Source organism: Hyla sarda, chromosome 1 (assembly GCF_029499605.1).
Source record: "Hyla sarda isolate aHylSar1 chromosome 1, aHylSar1.hap1, whole genome shotgun sequence".
NCBI lineage: Eukaryota > Metazoa > Chordata > Amphibia > Anura > Hylidae > Hyla > Hyla sarda.
In genome coordinates this window covers 608,148,321-608,166,876 of record NC_079189.1, presented here as the reverse complement: position 1 = coordinate 608,166,876, position 18,556 = coordinate 608,148,321, and the positions used below count along the sequence as shown (strand labels likewise).

The 18,556-nt window shown below is 40.9% G+C and overlaps 2 protein-coding genes across 3 annotated transcripts in view; both read right to left on the bottom strand.

The window, feature by feature from the left end:
* Window positions 1–18,556, bottom strand: part of LOC130297591 (oocyte zinc finger protein XlCOF22-like) — a 256,559-nt gene that overhangs the window by 83,009 nt on the left and 154,994 nt on the right. The gene's annotated exons all lie outside the window — the stretch shown is intronic.
* The window catches only part of LOC130299811 (uncharacterized), a 95,938-nt gene that overhangs the window by 34,606 nt on the left and 42,776 nt on the right, over window positions 1–18,556 (bottom strand). Inside the window, 2 exon segments of the mRNA XM_056551496.1 lie at window positions 7,164–9,340; window positions 12,989–13,658. Of these exon segments, the coding sequence (XP_056407471.1) occupies window positions 7,164–9,340; window positions 12,989–13,658 (2,847 nt within the window).

Below are 18,556 nucleotides of genomic sequence, written 5' to 3'. Positions count from 1 at the left end.
TCCCAGGGAGCGCTTGCTGCACAAATTGGATGTGGTCCGAGCAGTAAGACTTATCTTTCCATCACCTCTTCCTTTCGTCAGTGTGATTCTTTTTTCGTCCTCACGGAAGGCCGTTGGAAGGGAGAGCCTGCTTCTAAGGCCACCATTTCTCGGTGGATCCGATGTGCTATTTCGGAAGCTTACCGCTGCAAGGGGAGGACCCCACCTTTCAGGGTTTTGGCTCATTCGCATCCTGGGCTCTCCGAAACAAGGCCTCGGCCTCGCAGATCTGTAAAGCAGCCACTTGGTCGTCTTTGTGCACTTTTTCGAAATTCTATCAGGTTCATACCTTCGCATCGGCTGATGCTAGTCTGGGCCGTAAGGTGTTGCAGGCGTGGTGGTATAGCCAACTGCCTAACCTTTTTATTCTCTGCCCACCCAAGGGATGGCTTGGTACGTCCCAGAGTCTGTGTCCCCAATGGTGCCGATAGAGAAAAGGAGATTTTTTAGACTTACCATAAAATCTCTTTCTCGAAGGATCCATTGGGGGACACGGCTCCCGCCCCTTTTTTCTGGGGTTCCTTTTCGTTATCTGTCCGAGGGAGTGTTCAGTTATTGTTTCTTCGGGTTCTCGGACAGTTCATGTTTTTTTTCCTTTGACCTGTCGGTCTCCTCCCATTGCTCTGAGACTAAAATTAATTGCTCAGTGGCCTGGAGGCGGGTATATCCTGCTGGGAGGAGCCAACTTTTTGGTTACCATAGTGTCAACCTCCTAGAGACAGCAGCATATACCCAGAGTCTGTGTCCCCCAATGGATCCTTCGAGAAAGAGATTTTACGGTAAGTCTAAAAAATCTCCTTATACGAACGAACTTGTAAAAAACGCATATTCTCGAGCTGCAAGTCTCACCCAGGATGACTGCCTACCTTGTCCTAAGACCATACCTGATTTAACCCTAGAGTCCAGCACGAGAAAATTTTGTCCACAAACAGGAGGACAAAAATATAGGAACAATTTCATCACAACATATTCAGGAGGACACACTCGAATTAGGAAGATCCTTCAGAAACACTGGGGGATCTTAGGATCAGACCCCTATTTGGGTGAATCTCTTCCGAACAAACCTGGCATTACGTTCTGCAGGGCCCCTTCCCTGCACAACATTATTGCCCCAAGCCGTACGAAGAAATTCATGAAATTAGCCATGAATTCCATCAAGACTTCCAGCTCCCAAACTAACAAAGGAGTTTTCAAATGTGGCAAACCTAGGTGCATGTGCTGCCTATCAATTAATCACGGCAGAACGAGTTTAAGTAGCCACATGGGCAAAAAAACACGCTATAAAAACCTGCATGGATTGCCAAACCTCATTCATCATTTATGTAATAACCTGTAAATGCGGCAAACAGCGCGTCGGACGAACGAGCCAACCGTTACATCTACGCCTAAACCAGCATCGTAGTAACATCAAAAAAGGCTTTTTACAACATGGACTCTCCCGACATATTGCACAATCACATCAGCCAGAAGAACCTAATTTGATTTCAATCATGCCCATTGAACACATCCCTATGTCAGTATCCAATCGTTTCGAGGTCCTTTGCCGCAAAGAAATGTATTAGATCTATACCCTACATTCTTTACAACCTTTTGGTTTAAACGAGATCACTGAATTAATTTTTTGAGAACAGTATATATTAAGAATATGAGCCCATTTATAATGTTTGGTCACCTCCCTCGCTGCTTTTTATACCTAGTATAATCATCTCTCACAAGTTTCTGGGGTGACCTTAAAACAGTACAATATATATATTGTATATCCTAAAACAGTACAATATATATATGTATACTTACTCTGACCCAGTAGTGTTTTTTTAACCTGCTGCCAGATAATTGTCTGACTGCGGGCCGTCTCCCATTCTCATCTGAGCCGTGGTGTACATCGGGCAGCTTTTTGAAAGTGGCCATTTACTTTGCTTCTTAGGAAAACGGCTTCTAGTAGTCATCTTACGTTCACACACAGACCCCAAGAGAATAGAGATCCTCTACCCTTGTTTTAACATACAAGTGCTAATGTTATTTAATGTGTTTTTTACATAACAATTATCCAGTTTTACTTTGTGTTGCTATTAGAATATATTTTACTATGGTTTACATATTTATATACTTTATATTGTAATCTATGAATACAGTGATCCCTCGACCTACGATGGCCCCGACATACGATAATTTCAACATGCGATGGCCTCTCAGAGGCCATCGCATGTTGAAGGCAGCATCAACATACGATGCTTTTGTATGTCGGGGCCATCGCATAAACGGCTATCCGGCAGCGCTGACTGCTTCAGCTGCCACCGGATAGCCGTTTACGGTGCCCCGTGTGGTCCGCTGACGATCACTTACCTGTCCTCGGGTCTCTGGCGCGTCATCTTCCGGATCCCTGCATCGTCGGCGCTCTCCATCGACCTCATCACTTCGCTGTGCACGCCGTCCCGTCATCCAATAGGAGCAGCGTGCGTAGCGACGTGATGTCGGCGACAGAGAGTGAGGATGCCGGGGAAGCAGAGGCCTTGCCGGAGCATCAGGGACACCTCGGGGACGCGGACGGCGACATCCCGGGCAGCGGTGACGGTCCAGAGCGGCGGGGACAGGTGAGTACAACTTTCTCTAACAGTGGTCTTCAACCTGCGGACCTCCAGCAGTTGCAAAACTACAACTCCCAGCATGCCCGGATAGCCGTTGGCTGTCCGGGTATGCTGGGAGTTGTAGTTTTGCAACATCTGGAGGTCCGCAGGTTGTAGACCACTGTCCTATACCTTACATTGCAAGGTTGAGGGACCACTGTACACTGTATACTGTTTCGCAGGCTTTTCCCATATAAATATGACGTGTATGACACAACCAGAATCACAACCACAACCATAATCAGAAGACCTGATGAAGAGGGGGTCCCACCCCTTGAAATGCGTAGTCCGTTAGCGCTGAATAAAGAATTTTAAATTTATATCCATTGATAGTGACGGCTTCTTTGCTATCGGGTGAGCGCCAGGAGGATCAAGTTTTCTTCTGCATCCTTGCAGTTCCAGGTGTGATATTATAGTATATACATGTATTATAGCATATACATGTATTATAGTACATACAAGTATTCTAGTATATACAAGTATTCTAGTATATACATGTACTATAGTATTATAGTATATACATGTACTATAGTATTATAGTATATACATGTACGATAGTATTATAGTATATACATGTATGATAGTTTTATAGTATATACATGTATGATAGTTTTATAGTATATACATGTATTATAGGATATACATGTATTATAGCATTATAGTATATACATGTATTATAGCATTATAGTATATACATGTATTATAGTATTATAGTATATACATGTATTATAGTATTATAGTATATACATGTATTATAGTATATACATGTACAGTGTGGATCAAAAGTTTGGGCACCCCAGGTAAAAATTTGTATTAAGGTACATAAAGAAGCCAAGGAAAGATGGAAAAATCTCCAAAAGGCATCAAATTGCAGATTAGACATTCTTATAATATGTCAACAAAAGTTAGATTTATTTCCATCATTTACACTTTCAAAATAACAGAAAACAAAAAAATGGCATCTGCAAAAGTTTGGACACCCTGCAGAGTTAATATCTTATTTTGAGGTGTGTTTAGGATCATTATGAGTTTGTTGAAGCCATCCTCTCTTTAACTTCAGCTTTTTCACAGATGGCATCAAGTTAGCATCCAAAATTTGCTGAAATTTTATTGAATCCATTTTTCCTTCTACTCGTGAGATGTTCCTTGTGCCACTGGTTGCAATACAACCACAAAGCATGATTGATCCACCCCCATGCTTAACAGTTGGACAGAGGTTCTTTTCATTAAATTCTGTTCCCCTTCTTTTCCAAACGTACCTTTGCTCATTATGGCCAAAAAGTTCAATTTTAACCTCATCACTCCACAGAACATGTTTCCAAAATGCATCAGGCTTTTCTATATGTTCATTGGCAAAGTTCAAACGCTGATTCATGTGGTGAGGACATAGAAGAGGTTTTCTTCTGATGACTCTTCCATGAAGACCATATTTGTCCAAGTATCTCTTTATAGTGGAATAGTGTACCACAACTCCAGTGTCTGCCAGATCTTTCTGGAGGGATTGTACAGTCAAACGTGGGTTTTGAATAGTTTTCTCACAATCCTGCGAGCTGTTCTGTCTGATAATTTTTCTTGGTCTACCAGATCTTGCTTTAACTTCCACTGTTCCTGATGACTGCCATTTCTTAATTACATTCCGAACAGAGGATATTGACATCTGAAAACTTTTTGCTATCTTCTTATAGCCTTCTCCAGTTTTGTGAGCATCAACTATTTTCAGTTTCAGATTTCTAGACAACTTCTTAGAAGAACCCATGGTGCTGATTGTTGGGGCAAGGTCAGAGGAGTCTGGGCATTTAAAACCTTTGAGATTGACACCACCTGGTCTTCCCAGATGATGATTGAGAACAATCCCTGACACTGGCAGGTCTCAGCTTTGCAAAGGGGGCAGTGCATGCTATAAATTCAGGGTGCCCAAACTTTTGCAGAGGCCATTTTTTTGTTTTCTGTTATTTTGAAAGTGTAAATGATGGAAATAAAATCTAACTTTTGTTGACATATTATAAGAATGTCTAATCTGTAATTTGATGCCTTTTGTATTATAGTATATACATGTATTATAGTATATACATGTATTATAGCATTATAGTATATACATGTATCATAGTATTATAGTAAATACATGTATCATAGTATTATAGTATATACATGTATTATAGCATATACATGTATTATAGTATATACATGTATTATAGTATATACATGTATTGTAGTATATTCATGTATTATAGTATATACATGTATTATAGTATATACATGTGTTATAGTATTATAGTATATACATGTATTATAGTATATACATGTATTATAGTATATACATGTATTATAGTATTATAGTATATACATGTATTATAGTATTATAGTAAATACGTGTATTATAGTATATACATGTATTATAGTATATACATGTATTATAGTATTATAGTATATACATGTATTGACGGCGGACGGCGGCGGATGCATTTTTGTCTTTTGTTGTTGGGTCCATTACGCCCCCTCCCATAGACTTGCATTGAGGGGGCATGGCCATGACATCAGGAGCGGGGTGTGACCGTGACGTTACAAGCCTCAGGCCTGCATCGCCAGTCAATTGGCACGGAGCAAAGTTTGCTCTGTGCACAGGCTGTCTGGGGTGCTGCAGCTAAGATTGCGGGGGTCCTGCCGCTGGCGATCAGACAGCTTATCCCCTATTCTTTGGATAGGGAATAAGATGTATAGGGGCGGAGTATCCCTTAAAGCGTCCCTGTCAGATCCCACAAAAAAAGAAAAACTGTTATATGTTACTCAGTACGTCATCCTGATCATGTACATGTAATTTCTATGTCTCTATCAGCCATATTTCACTAACAATAGCATATTACAGCTGCTCAATGTCTTTTCCATTTTGTCAAAGGAAGGGGGCGTGTACATCTCTTGCCTGCACTGTGCTGACTCCTCCCCCTCCCTCACTCTACCTACAGCTTTTGCAAAATTAGAACTCCCTGCATTTCCAGACATCCTTTGACTGTCCAGACTTGCTTGGAGTTGTAGTTTTGTAACAGTTGGAGGCACGTTTGGTGTTACTGCAGTGTTGCTGCAGGTTGTGTTCCTCCTGCAGCCTTGTCAATCAGCCATCTCGTGTCCATGACCCTTGGACACGATAATGCTGCTGTGGGACTCATCAGTGTCCCAGGAGGTATGGGGACCCCTAGTGTGGGATTTTCGGAGGCAGTTTTCTTTAATTTTTTTTTTTTTTTTTTTTTTTTTTTTTTTAAAGAAGTGTATTAGAAAAACTTTTGTGTTGCCAAGATGTACAACTTATAAAAAGTTTTTATATCTGACAGTGCCCATTTAAAACACAAGCCAGTAATTCAGAGAAGCAAAGCAGATATTTGCCCCAACGCTTTATGTTATGACCTAAATAAAAATATGCACATAAATGTAATGGTCGCCCAGTACAAAAATAAGATAAACAAAAAATAAAAATAAATAGCAAAAAAATATCATTGATTTGCCCTTCAGCTTATATTACAATAAGCATCTTGTCCAAACTCTCACAGAGAAATGTCTAAAAAATACTGTACATAAAGGGAATTGTACCTGTCTGGTCAGGGCTGTAGAAAAGTAGCATGTTTGGTAGATGTGAAAAAAAAAGAAAAACATTGCGACAAAATAAATACATATGAAGCCACATGCGACTACGGTCACTTACCACTTGTTACACTTTTTTAGCGCTACTGATCCTTCACTCCGCCGCAATCCGGTCTGAGGAAGGTCATAATTGACCAAAACGTCACATTGTTTTTGGATTGCTTTAAGAAAACAAATTTCCGTATTTACCGCAAGAGGTGTGCTACGTTATTCTTGTTTAATTACAAATAGTTTGGGACCCTAACCGTGCACCCGCACTCCCATAGAGAGTGAAAAACATTTAGCATTTAGCGATTTTCTATTTATTTACAACTAACATCTGGCCACAGCGTTTTTTCAGTGGAGATTTTCTGTGCGTACATTACCTGTTCCCCTATCAGACCTGTGTAATATGGAGGCAGGAGGCCTATGGTACGCCATGACAGCCGGGGCCAACAATTGTCTATAAATGTTCCCCAACACCTATAGGACTTTTTATAATGTGTAAAGTTCTTCCATCAGAATAATGTCCTAGAAGCCAGAAGATAGAAGTGATTTTGTGTCTCTAATCTGGTCATGTCCTGGAATTCTTCATCACTGGAATAAGTCCCTTCTCTCTGAGGTGTTTGGGTCTCCAGTAGCAGCTCCCCATGGATTATGCCTGTTGGGTCTTCTCCATGAGGAGCAGTGAATATCACAACCATATATCACACTCTTTTCCTACCATGTAAACTATAGTGATGACATCGCTGGATCGGTGACTACGTTCTAAAAGAAAACTTTATTAACAATTGGGAACAAGTTTGGAGATGCAGTATATGATATATGTATAAATGTCAGATATCCTATGTACATGGTGAATATATAGATGTGTTATCTGCATCATTTATTGCTCTCAATTGTCTTCTCTCCTGTGTGAATTCTTTCATGTCTGATAAGTGTTGACCTCTGAGTAAAACATTTTCTACATTCTGAACATGAAAATGGCTTTTTTCCTGTGTGAATTCTTTCATGTCTGATAAGTGTTGACCTGTGAGTAAAACATTTCCCACATTCTGAGCATGAATATAGCTTTTCTCCTGAGTGTATTTTTAGATGTCCAATAAGTATTGATTTTCTAGTAAAATATTTCCTACATTCTGTGCATGAAAATGGCTTCTCCCCTGTGTGAGTTCTTTGATGTTCAACAAGATGTGATTTGTGACCAAAACATCTCAGACATTCTGCACATGAAAATGGCTTCTCTCCTGTGTGAATTCTTTGATGTTTAACAAGATCTGATTTGTGACTAAAACATCTCCCACATTCTGCACATGAAAATGGCTTCTCTCCTGTGTGAATTCTTTGATGTCCAACAAGATGTGATTTGTGACTAAAACATCTCCCACATTCTGCACATGAAAATGGCTTCTCTCCTGTGTGAATTCTTTGATGTTTAACAAGATCTGATTTGTGACTAAAACATTTCCCACATTCTGCACATGAAAATGGCTTCTCTCCTGTGTGAATTATTTGATGATAAGCAAGAGATGATTTCTTGGTAAAACATTTCCCACATTCTGAACATGAAAATGGTTTCTCTACTGTGTGAATTCTTTGATGTTCAACAAGATGTGATTGGTGACTAAAACATCTCCGACATTCTGCACATGCAAATGGCTTCTCTCCTGTGTGAATTTTTTGATGTTTAACAAGATCTGATTTGTGACTAAAACATTTCCCACATTCTGGACATGAAAATGGCTTCTCTCCTGTGTGAATTCTTTGATGTTTAACAAGATGTGATTTCACAGTAAAACATTTCCCACATTCTGGACACAAAAATGGCTTCTCTCCTGTGTGAATTCTTTGATGTATAACAAGATGTGATTTCACAGTAAAACATTTCCCACATTCTGGACATGAAAATGGCTTCTCTCCTGTGTGAATTCTTTGATGTTTAACAATATGTGATTTCTCAGTAAAACATTTCCCACATTCTGGACATAAAAATGGCTTCTCTCCTGTGTGAATTCTTTGATGTTTAACAAGATGTGATTTCACAGTAAAACATTTCCCACATTCTGGACATGAAAATTGCTTTTTCTTATTTTGTTTAACAGACTGAGATGAATCTTTAGGTTGGACTTGTATAACAGGAGGAGATGACAGATCTTGGCTGTGAAGGGCTGAGGGTGTATCTGGGATAATGGAACGTTCTTCATATGTATCTTGTGTGATATCATCATCTGCTTTATAATCTGAAGATATAAGATTCTCCTCTGAACATGAAAATGGTTTCTCTCCTGTGTGAATTCTTTGATGTTCAAAAAGAGTTGATTTCTGAGTAAAACAATTCCCACATTCTGAACATGAAAATGGCTTCTCTCTTGTGTGAATTCTTTGATGTTCAACAAGATGTGATTTGTGACTAAAACATCTCCCACATTCTGCACATGAAAATGGCTTCTCTCCTGTGTGAATTCTTTGATGTTTAACAAGATTTGATTTCACAGTAAAACATTTCCCACATTCTGGACATGAAAATGGCTTCTCTCCTGTGTGAATTCTTTGATGTATAACAAGATGTGATTTCACAATAAAACATTTCCCACATTCTGGACATGAAAATGGCTTCTCTCCTGTGTGAATTCTTTGATGTTCAATAAGATATGATTTGTGACTAAAACATCTCCCACATTCTGGACATGAAAATGGCTTCTCTCCTGTGTGAATTCTTTGATGTTTAACAAGATGTGATTTCTCAGTAAAACATTTCCCACATTCTGGACATGAAAATGGCTTCTCTCCTGTGTGAATTCTTTGATGTTTAACAAGATGTGATTTCACAGTAAAACATTTCCCACATTCTGGACATGAAAATCGCTTTTCCTTATTTTGTTTAACAGACTGAGAGGAATCTTTAGGTCGGACTTGTATAACAGGATGAGATGACAGATCTTGGCTGTGAAGGGCTGAGGGTGTATCTGGGATAATGGAATGTTCTTCATATGTATCTTGTGTGATATCATCATCTGCTTTATAATCTGAAGATATAAGATTCTCCTCTGATCTCCTGGTGCAGTCATCTGCCAAGGATAAAACAGATTATATTTGATTATTTTCCATCTACAGGGTCATATGAGGGTTTGTTTTTTGTGGGACAATTGTACTTTTTAATTAGACAATCTGTAATTTTTTTTTAAAGTTACAACCATTAAACAAGGATTGACATGGTATACAATGTGTGCGAGTTTTGCTTCACTCCTTAGCATACAGATAAAGGAGTGCTTTCCCTTCAATCCTACAACTTAACATCAACATGTACAACAAACACCGGCATCATCAAGACTTCAGCTCTATAATTTACCAGTATCGGTCAGTTCCTTCGTAGCTTCCAAAGTGTCATCTATTTATGTATGAGTTACCATTGATGATATTTGTCAGTGGTAGTTAATTAAATGTGAAATGGAAAATGGAAAACTGGGCAAATGCGACATTATTTCTCCAGTGAGTAAACCAGTATCGCTATTATCGTTTACTCCAAATTCCTTCCCGTTATCAGTTTAAGTGTTCCTACAGTGTTGCGAAAGAGACCGGGCCCTCCAGCTATCCTCAAAGACGTGTGTTCTCCCTGCCCCCCTCGCTATTATCCCTTCATACGAGTATGTCATCTGTATCTTATTGATTACATTCTCCACGGCAATTTTAGCCAGAATACAGACAATACAATATAGGTCCCTACAATCTCTCGGTATGTCCTCTAATTTTACGAAAAGCAAGACCCTATAAGGGGTCCAGGGTATGTGCCTCCCAAAGAGTTCTTGTATCAACTGTTTACAAGCTCGCCAGAATGGCTGTAATAATGGGCAAAACCACAGTATATGTGACAGTGTTCCTCGCGAGCCACATCCCCTCCAACAATTATCTGATGTTCCAGGATACATTTTGCTTAACTTGTCTGGTGTGTAATACCATCTTAAAATGGTCTTAAATGCAGATTCTATGTGCGTAGCACATTGGAAAGCTCGACGTATATGTTTAAACGCTCTCTGCCATTCTTCAGTGGTGAATGATGCATTCAATTCCCGTTCCCAAAGCTTTAAAGGGTAGGACTTGAGAAACACATCTGCATGCAGCATTCTATGATAATATGGTTTCAAACCTTTCATTGGGGAGGATACCATCTTTAAAGCTGTTACATCCAGAGGGGTCTTTGGGTAAACCAGACTGTGCAGAAAATGCCTAATTTGTAGGTATTTAAAGAAATCTCTCTGATCTATATGGTAAATGTATTTTAGGTCATCAAATTGCTGAATCGAGGAAGGCCCACACAATTGTTTCACATGCGTAATTCCTTTATCTATCCATGGGGCTAAATCGATGTCCGGGATACATCCCTGTATAAGAGTTAGCGGCATTTCCTTGCGATTGGCCTCTTGTATAGTAGGAGATTGTGTAATATACGTCCTCCAGGCTGTAAAAGAGGCACGTACTAAAGGATTGTAGGTATCTGGAAACGATAAATTGTAGTAAGGCAGGAGCAAGACATGTTGTATTTTGAAATTGCCCATCCCTTGGCTCTCTATGTCTACCCACGGTATGTCTGTTGAGCCCTGCCACCACTGCCGCAACACTGAAACCAACGTAGCTATGTAATAGTTTCTCAGGTTGGGTGAGCCCAAACCTCCAGAAAGTTTTAATTTTGTAAGAATGTGTGCCGCCAACCTCGGCTTTTTTCCTGCCCAAATATAAGAGGAGAGAAGACTTTGGGCCTTAGTGAAAAAGATATTAGGAAGGGAGATAGGAAGGGTGCGAAACAGATATAAAAATTTGGGGAGAAGAAACATTTTAAAGGCCGCCACCCTCCCCACCCAGGAGACCTCCGTTTGACCCATCCTATTTGTGTCTGCCTCAATAGATGTTAAAAGTGGAATGTAATTTTCGGAGTATAGAGCTTTGTGAGGGTAGGAGAGTTGAATACCTAAGTAGCTGATGGAGGTTTGGTGCCAATCAAATGTATAAGAGTTTTTCAACAGCTGTAGCTCCGAAGGGGGCATATTGACAGGAAGGGCTTGTGTCTTGGAGGCATTGAGTAGGTAATACGATATAGTGCCAAAGTTTGACATGATATCCAGAACCCCCGGTACGACAATCTGTAATTTGGTATTCCGCACACTGTGATAACAAATCTGTTTTTAATGGGTGGGAATGGGAGTGAAATAACATTTTATTATGGGAGGGGTTTATTTATATTTTCAAAAACTTACAAAATATCATAAGTCACATGGAGGGACATTTATCAATGTTTGCTTATGTATTCTTTTTTTTAGTAATTTTTTCCTTACTTTTTTTTTTGCTTATGTGTGACGTATTTATCAACTGCTTTCAGCCTGTTGATAATTTTCTTTCTCGTAAGCAATTTTTCCTTTTTTACTTTGGTAGTAGCTTTTTCTGCTCCATGTTTTAGCTGGAGTAAATTTAGTCAATTTTTAACCCTGTTGCGACTTTTTTTTTCGCGCAGTTGCGACTGTCGCAGTTAATAAATACCTGACTACCCGTAGTCCATTTTAAAATTATTACTACGTAGTTACGTTTTTGAAAACTTGCTTTTCTCGCTTTCCAGTCAAAATGTCGCACGAAAAATCACGTAGTCGCAGTTGCGACAATTTTGCGACAATTATAGTAAAGAAAACCTGACTAAACCCGTTGATAAATGTCCATAATGGTCTCCAGAGGGTGTGGCTATGTTGCAGGGGGGAGTAAATAGCAGGGTAAACTACTGAACTCATGCTATCCACCCACATCTTGCACCATAATCACTAACACCCCTCCTTCCCCTAAGATCATGTGACTTATAACATATTGTCTCTGGCCACTTGGAATGCTGGGAAAGGTCAGAGACAACAGTAAAATAATAATAGAGGCAAATTACACAGGATTATAACTAGACATCATGGGCTCAAAGGCTTAAGGAAAGTATCCCTGGAATACCTCTTTGAAGAAACACTGAGGGATTGCATTTTTACTTATATAGTGCAGCATAGACTATAAGAGAATAATGTATAGGTTCTTGTGTATGCCTTGTGCTTACCGGTTTTAGCTGATGTGGTAGGCATGAGTTTTCATCCATACCTTATTCCTATTTTAGAACAGAAATTATTTTCTCAAGCTGCCTACATTTCCCATGAATACTCTGGCATTGCCGAGAGGGGGAGGGGTCTCATCACTGCACCTGGTCGTCTAATTAGTTCAGGTGAACTGATTAGACTCAAGTGGGTCGAGGTCAGTTCACATTAACTGCAGTTTTGATGCATTTTCATATTCAAAGTGTTTGTTTTTTTAAGAAAGGAGAAAGTATTTTGACCTATAATTACAGCTGAGATGTCTTTAGGCTGCGTTTGTAATTTTATAAAATTGCTGGTAAACAGAAACATTTTTGCTGAGATTTTGTGGAAAGCAAGGAAAAAAACTGAAGAAAACTATGCAAAATGCAATGTGTGAACACAACTTCAGGGGAGGTGTATATCAACTATATAATCTGATTTCTCAGACATAGCAGCAGCATCAGACAGAGCAGGGAGGGGAGGTGTATAACTACTATATATCCTGATCCCAAAGAGATAGCAGAAGTATACAGATAGAGCTGGAGGGGAGGTGTATAAATACTATATATCCTGATCAATAGAGATAGCAGCAGCAGTATATATTCTTTGCATTTAGTGACTACTACTTACCTGGGCAGGAAGCTTTAGGAATTTCCCCCTTATACTGCTGATCACCGCTTACATCTGTCTCTTCTTCTTCTTCCTTTTTTATGTCTGTAGAGTTAATATAGATCAGATTGTTTCCTGTAGGAATGTCCTTCATATACTGCTCATTACTGCTCACATCTGTTTCTTCTTCTTCCTTTATGTCTGTAGTATTAACATAGGTTAGATCTTTCCCTGTAGGTATGTTCTCCTTATACTGCTTATCACCGCTCACATCTGTCTTTTCTTCTTCCTTTATGTCTGTAGCATTAACATAGTTCAGATCTTTCCCTCTAAGAATGTCCTCCTTATACTGCTCATCACCCCTCGTATCAGTCTTATCTTCTTTCTTTATGTCTGTAGAATGAATATAGATCAGATCGTTTCCTGTAGGAATGTCCTCCTTATACTGCTCATCACCGCTCTCATCTGTCTCTTCTTCTTCCTTTATGTCTGTAGCATTAACAGAGTTCAGTTCTTTCCCAGTAGGAATGTCCTCCTTATACTGCTCTTTACCACTCATATATGTCTCTTCTTCTTCTTCCTTTATGTCTGTAGAATGAATATAGATCACATCTTTCCCTGTAGGAATGTCCTCCTTATACTGCTCATCACTGCTCGCATCTGTCTCTGGAGCATTAATATTGTTCATATCTTCACCCTGATTCATAAGAAAAAATATTGTAAAAGTCATCAGATAGTAGGAGAATCAGACAGTAGGAAAAATCACACAGAATGTTTTATATAAGCATAAAAGATCAATAATTATAATGAATACCGAACTGACAGGATTAGTTATCTGAGCCCCATTTACAGTGAGGGAAATAAGTATTGAGATAGGAACTACCAAATATGGCACTTTTGATTGTCTCCAAGATTAAGTGATAGTAGAGGGGGTAAATAGGTCATGTTTGGGGTCTGTGGGGGAATTAGGGTTCTTAAGAAGAAGAATAGAAAAGTCTGGGGGGACTAAGGGTGTTGAGAAGTGAGATAAAGGGGTCTGGGGGACATAGGTATCTTAAAAAAGAAGACAGGTGGGTCTGGGGGAACTTATGGGTCTAGTGGGGACTTAGGGATCTTGAGGAGGACAAAGGTGTCTGGGAAGACTTAAGGATCTTGAGGAGGAGGACAGAGGGATCTGGGGGAACCAAGAATGTATGGACTTTAGGGACTCAAGCATTTCCACTTCAGTGCAATCTATGAGTGTCTGTTTCCCCATTCATCCCGGAAGTGGCTCATAAGTGTATTGCTTGAATTGACAGCATTGCCAGCTATTTTCTTTTAGTTGTTACAAAAAAAAAAAATGTTTCTGGTTGTGAGTCTGTCCTGAGTCCAGCGTCTATCTTTGTAGATAAAGTCCTGCGCAGATATGTGGTAGAAGCTAGATCATATATTTAGGATACTTCCGAATTTCTGATAATTTCCAATCTGATTATCCCAGAGACTGCATTTCTTGTGTCATTTGATGATATTAGCCTCTATACGTGCACTGATCACATATGAGGTGCACAGAGGGTCATGAAATTCCTGCTCTCCTATGATTTTTCTGGGGATTGCATCCTTGGTTTGATTGAGGTCGATCTCACATTGAATTATTTTTTGTTTGAGGAGAAATTCTATGTTCACAGAAAATGAACAGCCATGGGGTCAAATATGGCCACGACATATGCCAATATCGTAATGGCGGATCTGGAAGAGTCAAACATCTATGTATCTAACCACGCTATGTTCTGAGGTGGGAGATACATAGATTATATTTTTTTGATTTGGTGAGGGGGTTTGAGAGCAATTGAAGAATTTTTCAGTTTTTTTTTAATTGGATTGATGAAGACATTAAATTTATCATGAATACCAAAGTCCTAAAAAAATACACCATACACTCCCATGTGCCCCAATGGCACCCATAGGGGAGTGTGTACTAATCCTGTCAAGGACAGGGGAACTCCATAAATGAATGTATACAGAGAAATTGGAGTTATAACACCACCTTAAGTATAAACGTATAAATCTTTATTGAAAATGTTTTACATAAAAAACATATAGATGCAAAAAAGTGAAGTATTGCAATGGAAATCCAACACAAAAATATCTGGCGCAGAGTAAGAATAATACATACAAATGAGTACATAGAAATTGTCCACACCCTGTATATAGCAATCTATGGAATAATACAGTTTAGCCACTGTGGGCTATCCATACAAATGCTGCATAATAATGTATCAGGATTGGCTAGTAATATAACCCAGAGCTGGTATATAGCCAGGTCTGAGAGTGCATAGTGAAATACAATGATATTGGGGACAACATGTCTAAGTATTCAGTGAGAATTAATATGTAACCTACCCATGTGGGATAACGAACTCTGCAACCGACCCGGGTCGGTTGCAGAGTTCGTTATCCCACATGGGTAGGTTACATATTAATTCTCACTGAATACTTAGACATGTTGTCCCCAATATCATTGTATTTCACTATGCACTCTCAGACCTGGCTATATACCAGCTCTGGGTTATATTACTAGCCAATCCTGATACATTATTATGCAGCATTTGTATGGATAGCCCACAGTGGCTAAACTGTATTATTCCATAGATTGCTATATACAGGGTGTGGACAATTTCTATGTACTCATTTGTATGTATTATTCTTACTCTGCGCCAGATATTTTTGTGTTGGATTTCCATTGCAATACTTCACTTTTTTGCATCTATATGTTTTTTATGTAAAACATTTTCAATAAAGATTTATACGTTTATACTTAAGGTGGTGTTATAACTCCAATTTCTCTGTATACATTAAATTTATCATGTTTAATTTTACCATAGGTATCCATTTTTTGGACACCTGGGTATTAGGGATCGACCGATTATCGGTATGGCCGATATTATTGGCCGATAATCACGATTTTGGGCATTATCGGTATCGGCAATTACCTTGCCGATAAGCCGATAATGTCCTGCCCCCGCACCGCCCCCACCGCATCGCGACCGCCCCCCCCCCCAACCCGCCGCACCGCGACTGCCCCCCGACCCACCGCACCGCATCGCACCCCCCACCGTAGTGCTGGGCGGTATACCGGTATGGATTTTTGCCCATACCGCTATACCCGCCGGGCCCCTCCCCCACCCTCCAAGTCAATAAAAAAATTTAACTTACCCGTAATGGAGGTGGGTCATCTTCTCCACTCCGGGTAGGCTCTGGCCTAGTAACGTAGCATAGACGCCGCAGCGCAGTGACGCCCGTGCGCATTGACACACCTGACGTCACGGCGTAGCGGCGTCTATGCAGCGTACTAGGCCGGAGCCTGCCTAGAGTGGAGAAGATGACCCCCGGAGAAGGACAGCCCGGACCGGTTCACCCTCCACCCGGAATGCCGCCAGACACTACAGGAAGGAAGGATGGCCCGGACCACCCTGACAGGTAGGGGGAGAGAAGCGGGTGGTGGTGGCGGCGGCCTATGGCACCGCAAAAGCCATTGCAGCGCATTGATTTAAAGCGCCCGCTTTAAATTAATGATCTGCAGCGGTGTCACGGGGGGATAAATAGCCGATAACTTATACCGGAATATTGGTATAAGTTATCGGCTATCGGCCCTAACCTCCACCGATTATCGGTATCGGCCCTAAAAAAACCATATTGGTCGATCCCTACTGGGTATATTGTGAAGGAGACAGATTGAGGACCGGTTGATATGTGAAGCCAACGGATAAGAATAATCTGCTGAAATATTAGTCAACATCCAAGAAATATGATTAGGTGCTTACCTTATAGCCAGCTATTGCTTGTTAAGAGAAATGTTTATTAATTTATTTTTTTACGCTTATTGGGGGTAAAATGGGAAAAGGGACGATTTACATTTTTATTGGGGCAGTGGTTCTCAACCTTTTTCACCTGAGTACCCTTAAGAGCCCATTCCCGAAAAAATTGTACCCCCATATTAGGGACATTTTGTAATGATTATAGTATAATTCATATGCTTTACTTTCCTCTATAACAGGCCCCCTGTTCCTCTCCTTATGTCCCCAGTCCCCCGACTTACAGGTGACGTCTTCTCTAACCAGAGTTGTTAACTTTTCTTTTCTTTACTATCTAGCCTAGACCGCCATTAAGATTTCTCCCGTACAAGACTTCACCACAGGACCAGCCAAACAAACATTTTAGGCTCCTTTCTGAAGTACAATACCCATCTATTTACAAACTCCTCATGTTTATTGTCACACACAGTAATAGTTCCAGCTTTGTATCACCATAAAGTTTTTAGGCCCCCTCTGAACTCCCAAATATAGCTGTAGGCCCCCAAACTGCCCCAATATATAGTTGTAGGCAACCATACTGTCTCGCTTTGGTGCTCCACTGCTCCTCTGGTCTGGGGACTTATTGTTATGGCTCATAGCAGTAGGTCCCAGGTCTGCTGGGGCAGTGGAGCAACAAAGCTGATGGTAGTTACTGCCCACCGCTGCCCAATCCCGGCGCTTCCCCTTTGCTGTCCTCCTGCTCCGCTCCTCGGTGCAGTGACGTCAGTCAACCATTTCTTTCAAAGTGGTCCAGACCAGTAACCAGTGTTTTTTTTTTTTTTTTTTTTCAGGTACCCCCTGGAGAACTGCTAAGTACCCCTGGGGGTACTTGTACCCCAGGTTGAGAACCATTGCCATAGGGGACTATTTATAGGAATCATTTGATGGCTAATACTGTTCTGATCAGAAGGCCCCAGGAGATGGACGGAGGTAGGTGAGGGGACCTTCGTCTGCCAATTCAGATGATCGGATCCCAGCGGAAGCGCTGTGAGCGATCTGATCGTCCATTTAAACATGCGCATTGCCGCAGATGCTGTGATCTGTATTGATAATGGCATTTGAGGGGTTAATGGTCCACATCAGCTCGATCGCTGATGTCCGACATTACCGGCGGGTCCCCAGCTGCTGATAGCAGCCGGCACCTGCAGTGCATGATGCAAGCATCGCTCCGATGCTCGCGGTCACGTAGAGGACATAAATGTACGTCCTGGTGCGTTAAATCGTACCCATCAGATCACTCAAAAAAACTAAACTGTTATATGTTGCTCAGTGTCTCATCCCGATCATGTACATGTACTTTGTAGGTGTCTGTGACCTACATTTCTGTCAGAATTAGCTTTATTTCTGAAATACCTTAATTTTGTCCACCAGAAGCAGGGGGGTGGGTCCATCACTGTGATAACCACTCCCCCTCCCTCACTCTCCTCAGTCCAGTGTTTCCCAACCAGAGTGCCTCCAGCTGTTGCAAAACTACAGCTTCCAGCATGCCCACACATCATTAACCCCTTAAGGACCAAGGGCGTACAGGTACGCCCTTGGTCCTGCTCTCCTGATATAACGCGGGGTTACACAGTAACCCCGCGTCATATCGCGGCGGGCCCGGCGTCATAGTGAAGCCGGGACCCGCCTCTAATAGCGCGCAGTGCCGATCGCGGCACCGCGCGCTATTAACCCTTTAGCCGCGCGCTCAGAGCTGAGCCGCGCGGCTAAAAGTGAAACCGAAAGTGGCCGGCTAGCTCAGTCGGGCTGTTCGGGATAG